Below are 18727 nucleotides of genomic sequence, written 5' to 3'. Positions count from 1 at the left end.
AATCAGCACAAATTACACCATGCGCAGCACAAGAGGACGCTGCTTCTTTCTGCCGCTCGAGTAGATGTTCTACTCGAGCGACAGCTTCCTCAACGCGAACGGGAGGTTTCTCAATGTGAGCAGTGGCAACCACGGGGACTGCCCGCGCTGAGAAATCTCGTCAGGGGGTGGTCTGGAGTAAGATTTTCCACGCTTGCGCTCACCAACTTCCTTTATTTGGAACTCTGTGCGCTAGGCGGAGTGGGAAAAACTCTGCAAACTCCAGAGCTGAATTTCATGACCCTGCCTAATTGTCTGACAAAGTGACATTGTTTGGTGCTAGCTGCCTGTCTAATGTCTTTGATTTGAATTCCCACAGGCCAGAGATGATGTGATCCACATGCTGAAGACAGAGAAAACCAAACCTCAAGTATTGGAAGCTCACTATGGGTTTTCAGCCCCAGAGGATGTCCTGAGAGTCCTGCACAGAGATGCGCTTCTGTCCAAAGACAAATCCTTGGGAGAGGATGTTTATGAAAAGCCAATGGCTGAGGTAAGGATATACCAAACTATAAGAGATTACAAATCTCATTGAATATGTATGTATAAGAGCTTCTTAAATGTTCTAGCTATGTCTTTTTAGGGAACACAAGGCAGGCCTGACAAGTGGCTGATTGAATTATGTGTGAGACTGTTTTCAGCTGTCATGCTTGTGACCCAGCGCTCAATTGCACCATGGCCTGTAGTTGATAACTTAGCCTGAACATGTGTGATGTGTTGTGGCGGTGGGTCAGGGACAGACGGGACACGTATACGTTGTAACCTGGGTTTTATTGATATATATCGTTTCCTTAATCGACTTGTCAGTCTTTCTCGGGGCCACACTGCGGGATGCGTTGTTCCTCTGGGGTGGTGCTCTTCCAGGAGGGCTGGGATCCGGGGTCTTTACTTCTTGGGAAGCTTCGTGGGGAGGGATGGTACCTCGGTTCTCCCAGGATGCTCCGGCCCAGAAGGGAAGAGACAAAGAGGACAAGTATCAGGAAACTTTCCTTATTTTTATCTACCTGTGACCGGGACCGGGAAGTGAGGATACACCCTAAGAAGTGCTCGTGACCACCTATACTTCGTGAGGTATAGTGCATCAATACACAAGAGGGTAGGGAAACAGGGGATTATCCACGACTCTTTACCCAGTTTACGGCGGCTGCTTTTCCCCTCTCGCTATCCACCCCGCTACCCGGTTCCGTACCTGTCCTAGCCACGCTCCTCCCCTGGGAACGTGGCAGGACGCTTCGCGGTGTCCTGGACCTCCGGGCCGACTGTCGCTTCTCTCTCGTCCTTCTCCTCCGTACTCCTCGCTCTCTTCCGGTGCCTCCCGCTCTCCTCTTCCGCTCAATCCTCTTCTCTTCCGCTCTTCCGCTCCGCTCGATTCACCTCCGCTCCGCTCGTATACTCCACTCCTCCAGGAAACTCCGTTCGTCGGTTCTTGGAGTCGTCCGCCTTTTTACGTCCCTGCGTCACTCGGGGGTGTGTCTCTGGAGCCGTCCGCGCTCCACTTAAAGGGCTCCGCTTCTTCCCAGCTACTTCTCGTATTTACAGGTTCTGGCCACCACTCGTTCTGCTGTGAGGGGATAAGAGGGGGTGAAAACGGTATGTGTGTCCACCACTCTGTCATGTCCTTTCGTTCTGCCTGTCCTGCCCCGTCACACTCCTCCCCCCTTGGCTGCTCCCGATCGGGGAGAGGAAAGGATCTTGATAAAAAGTCTGCGTTAGTGTTCTCGCTCCCCTTTCTGTGCTGCACCTCAAAAGTGAAGGGTTGTAGTGATAAAAACCACCTAAGGACCCGGGGACTCTGCCCTTTGTTTTTATACATCCATTTTAGGGGAGCGTGATCGGTGTATAACGTAAAGGGCTTGCCTTCGAGGTAGTACCTAAGCTTTTCTACTGCCCATTTAATAGCCAGGCACTCTCGCTCTATGGTAGGATATTTGGCCTCCCTAGGAAACAGCTTCCTACTCACATACAGAATGGGGTGTTCGAATCCATCCACCCCTACCTGGGACAACACCGCCCTTATCCCGGTGTCTGATGCATCTGTGGCGACCATGAAGGGTTTATCAAAATCAGGAGAGATCAATACTGGCTGTGTGGTGATCAATGTTTTCAGTTTCTGGAATGCTTGTAAGGCCTCCTCCGAGGGGGTTCTTAACCAACATGTGGAGCTCTCTTTGCGGAGGAGGTTGGTTAAGGGGGAGGCTACTTCCGCAAATTGAGGTATAAACCTCCTGTAATATCCAATGAGACCCAAGAACCCCCTTAGTTGTTTTTTTGTAGTAGGGAAAGGTGTCTCGTCTATGGCTTTAATCTTCTCTGTCTGTGGTGCTATGACCCCATCTCCCAAGACGTACCCTAGGTATTTAACCCTAAAGAATGCCGCTTTTGATTTTTTTGCGTTTATGTGTAGGCCTGCGCATCGGAGGGCATTGAGGATAACTGCCAGATGTTGCAAGTGCTCCTTCCACGAGCGGCTGTACACGACAATGTCATCCAGGTATGCCGAGCTGAATGAGGCATATGGCCGTAGCACGGTGTTCATCAAACGTTGAAACGTAGCCGGAGCACCATGGAGTCCGAAGGGTAGAACGGTGAACTCGAACAACCCTTGATCGGTGGAGAATGCCGTTTTCTTCCGGTCCACGTCTCTCAAGGGCACTTGCCAGTAACCCTTGGTTAGGTCGAAAGTGGTGATGTAACAGGAATCTCCGATCTTCTCTATTAGTTCATCCACCCTTGGGATCAGGTATGCATCAAAGGTGGAGATTTCATTCAATGCTCTGAAGTCCATGCAGAAGCGCGTAGACCCATCCGGCTTCGGTATCATCACTACGGGGGACCTCCAGTCGCTCGTGGAGGGTTGGATCACCCCTAATCGCAACATGTCCTCGACTTCTCGCTGAATCGCCTCTCTCCGGGCTGCCGGTATACGGTAGGATTTTTGTCGGACAATCTTGCCAGGCGCGGTCTGGATCCCATGTTCCACCAGACGGGTCCGGCCGGGTAAGTCTGAGAATATGGGACTAAAGGGTGTTAACACCTCCTGTAGTTCTTGTCTCTGGGTTTCATTGAGCTTGGGGTTCACCACTAAGTCGTCTATCGAGGTGGTTGGGGTTTCCCCGCTGGGAATCAATAAGTGGGCCGCTTTTGGAGCCGGCCCCAGCCATTCTTTTAGCAGGTTGATATGGTAACACTGTGCCTTTCCTGGCGTCACCTGTAGTTTGTAGGTCATATCCCCTATGGCTTCCCGCACTTGGAACGGACCTTGCCATTCGCTCCTGAATTTGCTATTGGAGGAGGGAAGAAGCACTAGTGCCCAATCCCCGGGCTGTAGTCGTCTCAATTTCGTGCCTTTGTCGTATTGCTTTTTTTGTCGGACTTGGCTTCTTTCCAGACTCGAATAAGCGAGATCTCTTAACTTGCTGATTTTGGATTTCAATTGCGTTGTATACTCGAGAAGACTGCAGTGGTCCTGGCGATCTTCGGTTTCCCATGCGTCTTTCGTCATCTCAAGGAGCGATCTTGGTTGTCTCCCGTATAAAAGCTCAAAGGAGGAACACCCCAAGCTGCTCTGTACTTGGGAACGGAGCACATATAACGCCAGGGGGAGCAGTCGGTCCCATTCTCGACCTTCCACCGTTAGCATTTTCTTCAAGGTGCTTTTTAGTGTCTATTGTACCTTTCGACGAGTCCGTCGGTCTGAGGATGGTAGACTGACGTACGTATTTGTTTGATGTCTAAGACACCACAGACTTCTTTCATCAACCGCGACATAAAGGGAGTCCCTTGGTCGGTTACGACCTCTTTGGGAAAACTTACGCGTGAAAATAACTCGATTAGCTTTTCCGCCAGGTTTTTGGTTGTCGGGGTCCGAAGCGGGAATGCCTCTATGAAACGGGTGGCGTAGTCAACTATCACTAGGGCATGTAGGTGTCCTTTGCTGGTTCGTGGTAGGGGCCCTATCAGGTCCATCCCTATCCTTTCAAACGGTACCCCTATGATAGGCATGGGGTGTAAAGGGGCTGGAGGAGGTCTGTAGGTGTTTTTCTTTTGACACGTCTCACAGGTTTTACAAAAACTTTCTATGTCTTTATAGATCCCTGGCCAATAGAAACATCTTAATATACTCTGTGTGGTTTTCTCCTTTCCGGCATGCCCTGCGGTGAGGTGGGTATGAGAGAAAAACATGACCTGCTCTCGGAAGGGTTGAGGGACCAACAACTGCAGAGGTTCTCCTTTCCCGCTTTCACGGTATAGCAGGTCATTCTGGATCCTGAATCTGGGGTATCCCCCCTCCCTTTGGGTCTGGTTCTGATGGGCTTGTTCCCAGGCATTGAACAGGGTTCTATCATTGGCTTGGGCAAACCGAAAGCTGCGGTCTAAAACCCAAGGCTCAGGGCTGACTAAAGCACTAGCAGGTACCTCACTACCGGGCCGGGTTTCTTTTAATTCCTCCCTAAAGAGTGCTAAAAAACTCGGATTGTCTACCCCTAATATCACTTCCTCGGGGAGCGTATCCACTACTCCTACTCGGACTTGTTGAGTGGGGTGGTTGCGGGGAGTTATGGGGACCACGGCAAGGGGGTATGGCCTTACGTCCCCATGTATACATCGGATGTGAACCACCTGTTCTGCCAGGTATTGGTGCGGCCTTACAAGGTTCTTTCTCACTACAGACTGTCTACACCCGGAATCCAACAGTGCCTTGACTAAAGCTCCATTCATCCTTACGTGTACGTAGTAGGAGGAACCCAATTCCGCTGAATATAAGACAGTCTTTGGTAGAAAACCAATGTCCATGGGTTCTTCACTCCTTTTCCGAGGGCACAGGCGGGCAATATGTCACCATTCCCCACAGTCGTAGCATTGGGGTCCCTTGAGGGGGGTGATGTCCATACGTGTCGGTTTTGCCCGTACCACTTCAGGGAGTACCTGGCCCTTCTTCTCGGTCCGCCCCAACGGGGCCCTTTTTTCCGCTTTATCATAGTCTCCGGCCCCATACCGTGGTTGTGCTCTCCCGTACTGGGTCGCCATCTTGATCGTTTGTGCCACTGACTGGTTAGGATGCTGCTTTAACCATCTTTGGGTTCCGTAGGGCACCGCTTCCATGAATTGTTCTAGATAGATGCGGTTCATGATGTCTTCCTTGGTACTGCTATCTGGCTTAAGCCACTTATCGGCGGCCATTTTCAGGCGAAAAAATAGAGTCTTCGGGTTTTCCCCTACCGCTCCTCTCTCTTTGCGGAAACGAACTCGGTAGGCCTCTGCGTCGAGGCCGAGGTGTTCTAGCAGGACTTCTTTGATAACGGAGTAGGGAGTGACCCCGGATGGATTGGCTACCTGATAAGCTGCCTGGGCTTCGGCCGATAGTAGGGGTGCTAAAAAGAAGGGCCACTTTTCTTCGGGCCAACCACAGGCCCTTGCCGCCCTTTCTAAATTGGTCAGGAAGGCATCCGGATCTTCTCCGTTACGTACTTCTGCAAGGCCAGGCCGGTAGGGTGGGACACATGACGCACAGCCGGTACCGGCATTGCTGAGTCTGTGGAGGTCTTTTGTAGAGCAGCTAACTGAGCCGTCATGGTGTTTTGAAAGGACTCCCTATCGGCTTGTGCGGACGTCATTTGCCGTTCCACCGCCCATTCTAGTTTTTCCTGTCCCTGAATCAAATGTTGTATGAGGGCCTCCATCTCGTTGCCGACGGAGTCTGATGTTGATCCCACTTCTGACACCAGTTGTGGCGGTGGGTCAGGGACAGACGGGACACGTATACGTTGTAACCTGGGTTTTATTGATATATATCGTTTCCTTAATCGACTTGTCAGTCTTTCTCGGGGCCACACTGCGGGATCCGTTGTTCCTCTGGGGTGGTGCTCTTCCAGGAGGGCTGGGATCCGGGGTCTTCACTTCTTGGGAAGCTTCGTGGGGAGGGATGGTACCTCGGTTCTCCCAGGATGCTCCGGCCCAGAAGGGAAGAGACAAAGAGGACAAGTATCAGGAAACTTTCCTTATTTTTATCTACCTGTGACCGGGACCGGGAAGTGAGGATACACCCTAAGAAGTGCTCGTGACCACCTATACTTCGTGAGGTATAGTGCATCAATACACAAGAGGGTAGGGAAACAGGGGATTATCCACGACTCTTTACCCAGTTTACGGCGGCTGCTTTTCCCCTCTCGCTATCCACCCCGCTACCCGGTTCCGTACCTGTCCTAGCCACGCTCCTCCCCTGGGAACGTGGCAGGACGCTTCGCGGTGTCCTGGACCTCCGGGCCGACTGTCGCTTCTCTCTCGTCCTTCTCCTCCGTACTCCTCGCTCTCTTCCGGTGCCTCCCGCTCTCCTCCTCCGCTCAATCCTCTTCTCTTCCGCTCTTCCGCTCCGCTCGATTCACCTCCGCTCCGCTCGTATACTCCACTCCTCCAGGAAACGCCGTTCGTCGGTTCTTGGAGTCGTCCGCCTTTTGACGTCCCTGCGTCACTCGGGGGTGTGTCTCTGGAGCCGTCCGCGCTCCACTTAAAGGGCTCCGTATCTTCCCAGCTACTTCTCGTATTTACAGGTTCTGGCCACCACTCGTTCTGCTGTGAGGGGATAAGAGGGGGTGAAAACGGTATGTGTGTCCACCACTCTGTCATGTCCTTTCGTTCTGCCTGTCCTGCCCCGTCACATGTGTTTTGTTCATACACGCATATTTGCCTTCCTGACATCCCACTGTTTATTCAAACACGGTCAATTTAGTTCCATATATATAAATAATCTAATTATTCCAGTTAACCGACCTAGGTGTTATTACCACCACAGAGCTCATTTGAGCTGTTCAGCATGTATTTATAGATTCTCGACCTAGCATCTCCCCTCAGTCTTTCATTCTTTCTAAAATAGTGAATTTCGTGCTATTCCATTGGACACATTTAACACCTATTAGTCACAGCATCGTGAAACAGCAAACTCTGTGGTGGTAATCACTATATAAAGTATTTGATATGAAATTCAAGATAAAAATCTGCCAGAAATCAAAAAGAAACTGTTTCTGCGCATACTCTCAGGTTAAGTTACAGAAGCACAACAACACCTTACTTTACCATAGAAGACGTTGCTATCATACACAAAGGAAGGGCGAGCGAGTCCGCACCTTTTGCTATACGGGTATATGATGTTCAGTTCGTCGACTGAAAAATCGACAGCTAGATACAATGAAAAAGAACATATGTATTTACATTAGAGCATTTCTAAAAAATGAATCCTAAAATATAATAAACAGCTGTGTGCATATTTCACTAAGTGGCTATTCGAAGCGTGCCATATGACAACAGCAATTATAATCATCAGCCATGTAAATAAGCAAGAATCTTTTCTTATAGGAAGCATTGTGCTGTCAGAACTCACATTAAGAAAAGCTAAGGGAAAAATAAAAAAGGAGAATCATTTGTTGCCACTGGTATTAACATTCTACTAGATACCCTATGAAAATGGGAACGCCAGGGCAAATAGACACAGGTACATGTTGGCACTGTAGGCTGTAGAAATGTGACTTAAGCCGCATTATGTATTTATATGCAAAATTTGAACCCATTTGGACTGATGTGAAAAGAGAAGAATAATCTATTCAAAGTGCTTAAGTCCTAAGGACAATATGGTCTTGTCTGTGAGTTGTGACTTTTGACCAAGGATACTGTCAGGAAGAAAAAACTCTCTTGCTCAGCCTTCCAAAAGCTATAACGTCAAAAACAGTGCTATGTCACTGGAATAACTATGGCCGATTGTTGTTTCATGCTTGATGGTCATGGGTCAACCACACTAGTACTGTGATGGCTTGGGTCAGCTACACTGAGACTGTGATGGCTTGTGTCAGCTACACTGAGACTGTGATGGCTTGGGTCATCTACACTGAGACTGTGGTGGCTTGGGTCAGCTACATTAAGATTGTGATGATTTGGCTCAACTACACTGGGACGGTGATGGCGTGTGTCAGCTACACTATAAGACTGTGATGGCTGGGGTTAGCTACAATAGGACTGTGATGGCTTGGGTCAGCTACACTAGACAGTGTGATGGTGTGTTGATGTCTAAGGTCTTCACAGCAGAAAATACAAACTACGGTGTAGAGTAGATATTTATGTCACGCAAACAAACCACCCTAAGACAGTAAGCTGCTAATGGATAACCAAAAACCATCTTGGTGTACCTGTGCCTGCCTGTAGCATGCAGGCTCTGGCCCTGATGTCACAGCGTTTCCCTAATTTCTTCTTACTTATAGCTCCATTCTATTTCGTACTTTAGCTTGAATTCAAGTGTTAAGTTCACTCAAAATAGGGCAATTTTATAAAATGTCTGTCTTTAATGTTTCAGGCAGTTTACTACTTGGAAGCTGTCCAAGTAGCTGTCTGGGATGGCCCCAATGATGAAGCATGTCACCTAGGGGCAACCCTTGGTGAGTGAGGGGACTCAAGAAGAGAATTTTCTCTTCTTAGATTGGGGGCATTGTTTTGCACATTTAGCGGAAGCCCTTCCCTTTGGTTAGGTTCTCTGATCTGTCATTTACAGATTTGTTAATAACTATACACAGTCTGGAGGATGAACATAACGTCTACCTCCATCTCCCCCTTTTTTGTTTATAAAGTATTTGTGCAACACATAGTAACACAATGAATACACCACAAAAAGACTCCACACAAGTTTATAAAAATAGATTATTGTATTATAAATAAAACAAGACCAGAATGACAAAAATGTAATGCATAGAAATTGGGGTGTTGAATTTTAAAGGAATAAATCCAGTAAAGCGCTTAGAAGCAAGTACCGCTGAAAAGGTTATTTTAGGTCCCGTGGAACTGGGGCAAAGTCAAAGTTAGGGCCGGCCTTGTGGAAGTGCACGCCAGCTATAGGACACACACAGGCCCTGGTGAACGAAGTACCTTTCGTGGTCGCAAACAACAAGATACGTCGATCTCGAGTCCCGCAGGTGCAGGATGCGTCAATCTTCTTCATGCAGTGAAGATGATGCATCAGTTCCGAAGACAGGTGCCAGAGTTGAGAGGCATTGAGCGATGCACTGAATTCTGCCATGCAGTCGAAGGGATGCATCGATCTCACCAAGCTGCAGTGGTGGCAATGCGCTGTCCAATGCATCGATCTCTGGAAACAAAGCATTGGTTCCGATGTGATGCTCTGATTTTACTCACGCAATCGGGTCGATGCGTCGGTTCTGCTACATGCAGACAGGAGATGCGTCAAAATCTGTGTTGCAAAACAGCTGCAGAACCCACTGCTGAGGCCCAGAACTTGAAGCAGGCACTGCAGGCAAGCGTAGGACTCATAAAAGGCAGAGTCAAGCAGCACCATCAGAATTGTAGAAAGTCTTTTGTGCCTCTGAGGATTCAGAAAACAGGAGGCAAGCCAGCAAGCCCTTGGACATAACTTGGAGGGAAGGCAGAGTCCAGCTCTTCTTCAGCAGAGTCAGGGAGCAATAGGCAGCACAGCAACAAGCAGTCCTTCTGACAAAGGTTCAGTTTAAGATCCAGAAGTGTCTGATTTGATGGGGTCAGAGCCCTAGTACTTTTACCCAAAAGTGCCTTTGATGTAGGAGATGACTTTAAAGCAGCTCTCTGAAGCGCACAAAGGTCCCTTTCAACCGAGTCCTGTCTGCCAGGCTATCTGTGGGGTTAAATCAGTGCTTTTAGTGAGGACAGCACATTACCTACTGAAGTGTGTCAGCCCCTCCCATTCCTCCCTGCCCAGGAAGACCCATCAGAATGCAGATGAATACAGATGAGTGCTCAGAATGCAGATGAGCCTCACCTTCCTGTGGTTGTGGCTGTCTAGACGGAAAGCACATGAAAATGTCCACTTTCTAAAAGTAAAAATAACCCTTTACACAGTTGATGATTAAGTCAATTTGGGATTCATTCCAATCAATTCGAAAGAGGGAGGATGTTCTCTCTTAAGTCATTTTCATTTTTTCAAACTGAAATTGAAACTCACAAATTTATCTCCATGCCCCTGAAATATTGGACATCCCTCATGCTTGATAGGCTAGATATAAACTACTTTTCATGAAGCTGGCATCTCATTTAAACTACCACTGAGTTGGGAGCCAAGAGGTTTAACGTTTGGCCCACTGGATGATTTACCTGATTTAAGTACACACAGAGGACACTTCATAGCATCTAGTACCTGAGCAAGAATAGACGTCCTGTGTCTATGGGAGGTTATTGGCTGCAATGTGACTGACCGAAGGAATAAATCAGAGGTAAAGCAACAAATGCTTCTGCTATGCTGTTTTGTAAGGGGAAGACATAACAATCTCATAAATACAAAAGCAATGACCAAGTAATGCTGTAGTTTGGAGTAGGTTAATTAATTAAAATACTCAAACTTTCACGCCATTGCTCAAACAGCATGTGTTGGAAATGACCCTTTCTACAGGTTCACCCCCAAACTTTTTGCCTTCCTCCTCCCCTTTTTGCTGGATTTGTTTTTGTTGGTCGTAGGACTCTGTGCGCTTTCCCACTGGTAACCAGTGCTAGAGTGCATGTGCTCTCCATAAAACATTGTATAATTGATTTACACCTGTCTGACATATTTAATTTACCTATAAATCCCTAATAAAGTGCACTGCATGTGCTCAGGGCCTGTGAATTCAATGATACTAATACATGAATACAGATGGCCTATCCCCAGAGGAGCTGAGGGAATGGAGGGAGGAGAGAGAATTCAAGCTGCAGATGGCCAAATTAAAGATGGAGGCTGAAGAGAAAAAGGCTGAAAGGAGTATAAAAAGGCTGAGTCAGAGAAAGCCTTAGCAGAGAAGAAACTTTTACTGGCTCATGAACTGAGTCTGAAAGAGCTGGATAACAAGGCCAGGCAGGCAGATTCCAGCAGTGATGGTGACAGCATACATGCAGTACCTGATGGAGACAAAAGGGTTTGCATGCCAAGGATTTGGTGCCCGGATATGTGGTGGGAGATGGCATTGATAAATGGTTTTCTGCTCATGAAGTTGCACTGAAGTTTCACACGGTTCCTGAGGAGCACTGGGAGTTGAGGTCTATGGAAACATATGCCAATTTGTGGGAGGGACACACTTCTGACATTAGAGGTTGGGGACCAAACAAAGTATACCCCTATGAAGCCCATTTTAATTGCCAATTTGTCCTGACTCACGAAAAGTATCACCAAAGATTCAGGGACACACAGAAGCTCCCCAACCAATCCTTGGGACATTTTGTAGAATACTCCAGTAAGGCACTGAATGGGTGAGTAAGGGGCAACAAGGTTAGTGATTTTAATGGGCTGTACCATTTAATCATGAGAGAGCACCTGCTCAGTATCTGTTTTCCTGAGTTTCACCAACACCTGCTTAATAGCAAGCTGACTGACCCCAGCATGTTTACAGAGAAGGCGGACATCTGGGTCAGCACAAGAGTATCCAAAAAGGTACCTGTGGTGACCCCAAGAACAGTGGTTTACGTTCCCCCAAACATAGTGAGGGAGTGTCAGGCTAGTAGGTACCGCAAGCCACTAACCTTCTGAAACAACCCAGCAGGGGAGATGCTAGATACCCACCTCCCCCATGCACAGACACCCAGCGGGACGGATAACACAATCCCCTGTAAGTCTGTCCACAGAGGAAAAGGGATAGGGGGAAAATAACAAACTCTTGTGGAAATATTGAGAAGACCTCTCCTACCCGCCTGTCCTGAACGGGCACACACCACAGGAGAAGATCCTATGTGAAAGAAGAAGAGTGTGTTTTAACCAGAGAACAACCCTGTATATAACTGAATACTATACATGTATGCAATCAGTATTCACACTCACTTCAATACTGTCTCTCTGCCCTTGGAGGGATCCGACATACAGGACCCAATCACTGTCACACCAGAAATGAGGTCTGCAAAAGTAAATTCTCCACGGCAGGTGGAGGGAAACCGAAGACCACACAGAACCTGTGTGCGATACTCAATGTCGATGTGCATGGTAATTGTCGCATTCCTTGTGCATGAACTGGAATAAAAAACAACTAAAGAGCACTCCACCGCAGTTCTCCGTGCGTGAGTGAAAGGAAACAAAAAATTACCGGGATGTCGCACTCCTTGTGCGAAACAGAGTACCAAGTAAAACAAACCAAAAACAACAAAATAGTTGGCGTGGGCGGCTGACTAAGGCCACCCCACTCTGGGAGCCTGATTGTCTGGGGCGTCTGAGCACCTGCGCAGGTTTCGATAAATGGGACCTTATTGGCATCTCTACGGTGGGGGATGTATGGATTAAAGACAAAAAGGCGTCATTCGCCGAGCTTCAGCTCAAATACCAACTCGCGCCCTCAGAATATTATCGGTATCTGCAAATCAGTCATGCTATCGACAGCACTCACCCCGCCGGCGCCCCCCTCACGGACTCCTCTCCTCTGGAGGACAGGCTGCTGCTGGATCCCATGGACCGCAGGGCTATCTCCCTGACCTATAGAAAGTTAGTTAATAATCGTACCGACCCAATGCATAAATTGCGGGCCAGATGGGAGGCGGACTTGGGGGAAATGGCTGATGACGACTGGATTGACGCTCTAGCTTCCCCTCGTGAGGTGGCGATACCAATGCGACTCCGCCTGGTGCAACTCAAAATTTTGCACCGGGTGTATTTCGATGCCACACTGTTGTACAAATTGGGTAGACGTCCAGACGCACCCTGCCTACGGCACTGTCACCAGACAGGTACATTCCTGCACATACTACATGCCCCCACATTCAGCAATACTGGATAGAAGTCACCCGACAGATGGTGTGGGCGATAGATAAACCTGTCACCCCTTCCCCCCAGCTCTGCCTCCTTAATGTGTGGGACGATACAGACCTCATTCAGGTGGAACAGGAGTGGGTGGCGGGGGGTTGGGCCATTGCAAAAAGGAACATTGCCCAGAAGTGGGGAGTAGACACCATGCCGCGGCTGCGCGACTGGGCCACAGATATGGATCAGGCCATGGTGGCGGAGAAAGCGGTTTACAAAAGTAGAGACTGTCCGCGGAGGTGGAATCGCAAGTGGGGGCGCTGGAATAGATATCGGGGAGACATTTGTATCTCTCCAACAGTGGAACTTAGTAGGGAGAGACAAGCTATCCTAGATCAAGTAGGGGCAAACGCTGTGACCTGATAGCTCAAGACCACCATTCCAATGCTGTGTATGGGGAGCTCCCTGATCCTAAATTGTGTATGTGACCAACTCTGTAATGTTTTACTGCTCGATTTGATTCCAGGCATACTGCCCTGGGTGTATGGCTTGCTGTCTCCGAAGTCTGGATGTGTATTTTACCTGCGAAGGAGTTATTTAAGTGTCATTACTGCTGCAATGTTGTGGTCTTTATTTTTAATAAAATTGTTATTTAAAAAAAAAAAAACAACAAAAGCATTGTTGACACTTCACCGCAGCTCTCTGTACGTGTGAGTGAAGGCGGAAAGACCAGTAATGTTCTAGGTGGAACACACTGTAGAGAAACAGATCCAGCCGGAGTCCGTAACACTGCTTGCCTCGATGAAGGGCCCAACAAGCGGAATTCAGGAACCGTGGGAGCAAAGCAAGGCATCACTGCATAGCTCAGAGAAGGGCAGACTAAGAGTGAAAAGTAGCCAGAGAGAAGTGCGGGTGAATCCAGCAGCACTTATCCTATGCACGAAGAACAATCCGGAATCCAACGAACAATGGTAGGCAGGGGGCATAGTCGATTGACAAGCAACGGCCTGCACGCTTGTCCGGGTAGAAATACACATCTCTCCTCCCCTACACTGGGGAAGCCCGGAACCCAGCAGAGATGCCTCTTGGGACTTGTAGTCCCCACATCCACAATCATCCGGTCTCCAAACACACCCTCGCTCCATGCCGCCTACTATAGAATGAAGTGACAGGGGCGTGAGGTGCATGGAAGCGGCCAAAGTGTGTGAGAGCCATGACAGGAGGAGATCAAGGGGGACCCAAACAAGTCTCAAGTTAAGGGGGTAGGAAAGGGTTCCCAAGGCCCTTCTGAGAAGAAGGGCGGTGGTTCTCATAAGAGATGGCCAAGGGTGCCCCATTTCCAATCCCACTGCTTTGATTGTTCCCAATTAGGACACAAGCAGGTGGACTCTGTCTGTCCAAAGAAACCACCCACTGGTGGGAACTCTACAGGAGTGGCCAATCTGGCTTTAGGGGTAAGTATTCCCCAGGGGCAGGCCATAGATCATGCCATGATCACCCTCAGCTGGGAGATAGACTCAGAGGGTGAGCTGGTGATCCCTGAGTGTGAGATTTGTCACTTTCACCAGGTGAAAGTGAATGGGATCCCAGTCACTTCTCTGAGGGATACCGAGGCTAGCCAGACTATGATAGTGGTAAAATTAGATTTCCATAGCAGTACACCAGGCAGGTGCATGGGGTGACTCAGGCCCATGGGATATTTTCACCCTCTGGACTTGGTATTCCTGCAATGGGCTGGGGAGGTGAACCAGAGGAGGGTCATAGTTAGTCCCCTGATTCCCACAGACTGTATTCTGGGGAATGAGTTGCCCCCAATGCCAGGAGAACTGATAGGGGAGACCACCATGGGCTCCCTGACGGTTCCGTTTTCTGTACCCACTGACAAGTAGAGGGTACAGGAGCCCCGATGTAAGGGCAAGGTGGGGGAGCACTCACCGTTAACCCCTGTTCAGCCTCAGGATACTGACCCTGGGCTGAGTGACCAGTTTTAGGATACCACCCCAGAACTGGTGGGAGGTAGATTGGAAAAAGGGTGCAAGGCACTTGGAGCTACTGCCCTCCCTCTCTGAGAAACCTCAGAGGTCAAAAAGCCCTGAACGGCCTGGAGCCTGGCTCTGGATACAGACAGCTGTCAGTGGCTTCTGTTGGTTGTTGTCCTTGTGGACAGAGTTGTCCCTGGGTTGGGGATAAAAGTCAGACCCAAGGGGTGGAATGGGCCACATCACTTTGTTGGCCTTGGTGGTACTGTCTGCCTACTGGGATGCATCTGTTAGGAAATTAAAGTTAGGTGCTGCACAGATGGGGTCCACAGGTGAGGAGAAGGGTTCCCCATGGGTCAGTTCAGTGACCCCTGAGAGTATAGACCGAGTGATCCAACTCAGTTCAGAGAGGCATAGAACTGACAAGTGCCCTTGCTGTAGTGGGCCATTGTCCATGTTCTATTGCCTAAGCAGGGAAGTCCATCAAGGTATCGATTAGTCTACCCTGGCTTTAGGCTGGAAGGGGTTTGTGTTGGAAATGGCCCTTTCTGCATGGTCACCTCCAAATGTTTTGCCTTCCTCCTCTCCTTTTTGCTCAATTTGTTTTTGTAGGACTTTGTGCACTTTACCACTGCTAAGCAGTGCTATAGTGCTTGTTCTCTCTCCCTAAAACATGATATAATTGTTTTACACCTGTCTCGCATATTTTATTTACCTATAAGTCCCTAGTAAAGTGCACTACGTGTGCCCAGGACCTACACATTTAATGCTACCAGTGTGTCTGTAGCACTGATTGTGCCACCCACTTAAGCAGCCCTATGTCTCAGGTCTGCCACTGCAGAGCCTGTGTGTGCAGTTTACACTACCATGTGGACTTGGCAGTTAAAACACCTTGCAAAGTCTTAAACTCCATTTTATTACATATACGTCACCTCTAAGGTAGTTCCTAGGTAGCCCATAGGGCTGTAAAGTTAAAAGATAGGACATGTACATTTAAGTTTTACATGTCCTGGTAGTGAAAAACCTCAGAAATTCATTTTCACTACTGTGAGGCCTACCCCTCTCATAGGATTACATTGGGGATTCCTTGTTACATATATTAAACTGCAATTCCACAGATTGGAAGGGAGTAGATCAGTCATGTTAAATACCTATGGATTTGGAAGGATACATTCTTGTTAATGGTAAAGTCGAATTTATCATTACAATTTTGAAAATGCCACTTTCATAATGTTGGCATTTTTCTGCTCTTAGCAATTTGTGTATGCCCCTTAGACAGCCACACACAAAGAGAGCTTAGGTGTGACCTAATGGGCCTTGATGGCTCACCCTCACAGGATGGCAGGGAGGAGCTGGGCACAGCCTCACACTTACACCTTAATAAGCGGTGTCCTGTCCACACACAACGGTCTGCATAAGCCATTGTAGTGAGTCTGGAGCCAGGGCAGGAAGGGTGGGCCTCTGTGCACTTCATAGCCCTTCTTTGATGTCCCCTGCAATTCAAAGACATCACTTGATATAAGTACTGGACCTCTGACACCATGACTTCAGTACACTTCTGGACCTGTGACCACTCTGCCAAGAAGAATAACTGCTGTGCTGCTGAAGGGGACTGCCATTTTGCTGGACTGCTGCTTTGCTGGGCTGCTTCTTTGCTGGACTCCTGCCTTGCTGTAATGCCTGCTGGCTGCTGTTCCCTGTCTGGGTGAGAAGGACTAGACCTGCATCAGTTGCCCCAAGAGTGACTTCAAGGGCTTGCTGGGTTGCTCCTGATCTGAAGCCTCAGGGACATAAGAGACTTCCAAACCTTGTGCTGCTGCATCTGCCGTCTATGAGTCTGTCTGAAAAGTGGTGCCACCCCAGCCCTGGACCCTTGGAAGTGAGGCCTATGGTGCTTGCCTCAAGGATACCCATGTATCTGGAACCTGCACATCAACACCTTTGCGTGAATCAGAATCGGCGCATCGCATTCGGAACCAGCGCTCCAACGCCGTTGCGTGAATCAGAAGGTGCATTCATCTAGAACAAGTGCATCGCACTCTGAATTGACGCGTCCTCTGATGCACAAGCAGTAGCAGCGAATCGCATTCGGAACCAGTGCATTGCTATCGGAACCAACGCATCACCACCGTTGCATGGAGGCAATCAATGCATTTCCTCCACTACGTGGCACATTACAGATACATCGCTTTGGCTGCACCCTGTATCTTCTTCGACAGTGATGCAGCCCGGATCAAGGTACTTTTGTTCAATGGGCCTAACTGGGTCACTGTATCCGGCCAGTGGTCCATCACGGTTGGCCTGAACCTTTGACATTGTCCCGGTCTGGCATGACAAGATAACCCACATAAACGCTTACTGCTTCTAAGTGCTATTTTACGGTTTATTCTTTATGAATTTATATCACAAATTCTACTTCTTCGATTTCTGTTGTTTTGGTCTTGTTTTATTTGTAAAATTACTCTCTATTTTCTAACCTGCGGTGGAATAATTTTGTGGTGTTTTCACCGTGTTTCTGTTTGAAGTGTTACATAAATTTTCACACATTGCCTCTTAAGTTACGCGTGACTGCTCTGTGCCAAGCTACCAGAGGTGAGCACAGGTTAATATAAGGTGTGTTGGTGACTTACCCTGACTAGGATTGTGGTTCCTGATTCGACAGGGTGCATACCTCTTCCAATCAGAAACCCAATTTCTAACTGTATGCTCTCCAAGCATACATTAACTGCTCTACATTCGCCCTTTAATAATAATAATGAAATGGTTTCTCAATGTATTTGTTACCAGTTGAAATATAGCACCATTATTTTCCCAAAGAATCAGAAGACAGGCCTCAGCCCAATGACTGAACAGCAAAATAATGTCCAAACCCAGAATAAATTGACACACTCCTTCTGTACTGGCAAAGCAATATCCCATGCAGTTTCATAACAAAGGACCAGGGGCAAACAACTCTTCCCAGATAAGGAAACTAGACCAGCAGGATTCTTTTTTAGCATTAGCGATTGCAGTTCCTCTCACAGGCTTCTTACTGGCTTCCCACAAGACTCAGTAATCCCAGGCTTTCTCCGCTTCTCAATAGAACCCATTCTGGGCTTCAGGTGAATGAATATAATCCATAGAAACAGCATCCTTCAGGGTTCCCATCTTTCACTTCAATTGCTTCAGTAGGTATTTTGTCAAAAGTGCGACTTGTGTAACTTTGAGCTTTATTATCACTTGGCTGTCATTCCTTCCTGAAAAGCATGTCAGTACCACAGGTTTCCATCACATACCCTGTGTTCTTAACAAGTTTGCTAAATTTTTACAGTCCCTCATAATGAGATATTCAGACCCTCACCCCCGTTGTAGCTTCCTCCCCAGCCTGGGCACCCACCAATGACTAGTCCACAGACAGAGCTCGGTATTACACGTCTTTATTTATCAGCCTGTAATCCCAAACTCAGCTTTCTAAACCTGCATTCACTTCACTACGCTCTAACACATAAGTCACAGTTCTATGGAGTCCATCAGGAGCCAAAAGCCTTCCATCATTGCTAACTCACATGACACTTTATCCTCCCTTCTGTTAAATACAAAATTGCTACTTTTTACAACACATATACAATCATAGCTGTTCGATAAGTCTTCGTGGCACTCTAATCACACGTCCTGATTTTGCCATCTGAAACTGTAAACAAGCAGTAAAATTGTCCGTGATCTACATTGGCGATGCAGAAACAACAGCAGTCAAAGGATTTCAAATTGTCCTTTCAGACACAGTTTCTACATTGACATCAATGCCTGACAAGCGATGAGCCACATGTTGTAAAAAAGAGGAATCTTGCATAATGGACTTCCCAGGTCCCAGGACATTGGTCATGTACCATGTGTCCTTTGCTGGTCACAGCATGAAATGGCTCAACAGCGAAAGGAGCATGAGATTTTCATTATCTAGACTGACGGACAAACACTCGATCTCCTCTAGTGAAAGTAACATCTTTTGCTTGTCTGT

The 18727-nt window shown here is 48.0% G+C and overlaps 1 protein-coding gene across 7 annotated transcripts in view; it reads left to right on the top strand.

The window, feature by feature from the left end:
- FILIP1 (filamin A interacting protein 1) overlaps nt 1–18727 on the top strand; it is a 776040-nt gene that overhangs the window by 510145 nt on the left and 247168 nt on the right. For all 7 annotated transcript variants that reach the window (XM_085610966.1, XM_085610969.1, XM_085610967.1 and 4 more), the window contains exon 3: nt 359–532. In XM_085610966.1, coding sequence (XP_085467092.1) covers nt 359–532 — 174 coding nt within the window. The remainder of the gene's footprint in view (nt 1–358; nt 533–18727) is intronic.

This window comes from Triturus cristatus, chromosome 6 (genome assembly GCF_964204655.1).
Source record: "Triturus cristatus chromosome 6, aTriCri1.1, whole genome shotgun sequence".
Lineage (NCBI taxonomy): Eukaryota > Metazoa > Chordata > Amphibia > Caudata > Salamandridae > Triturus > Triturus cristatus.
The sequence above is the reverse complement of the archived record's forward strand: the minus strand, read 5'-3'. Positions and strand labels throughout refer to the sequence as shown.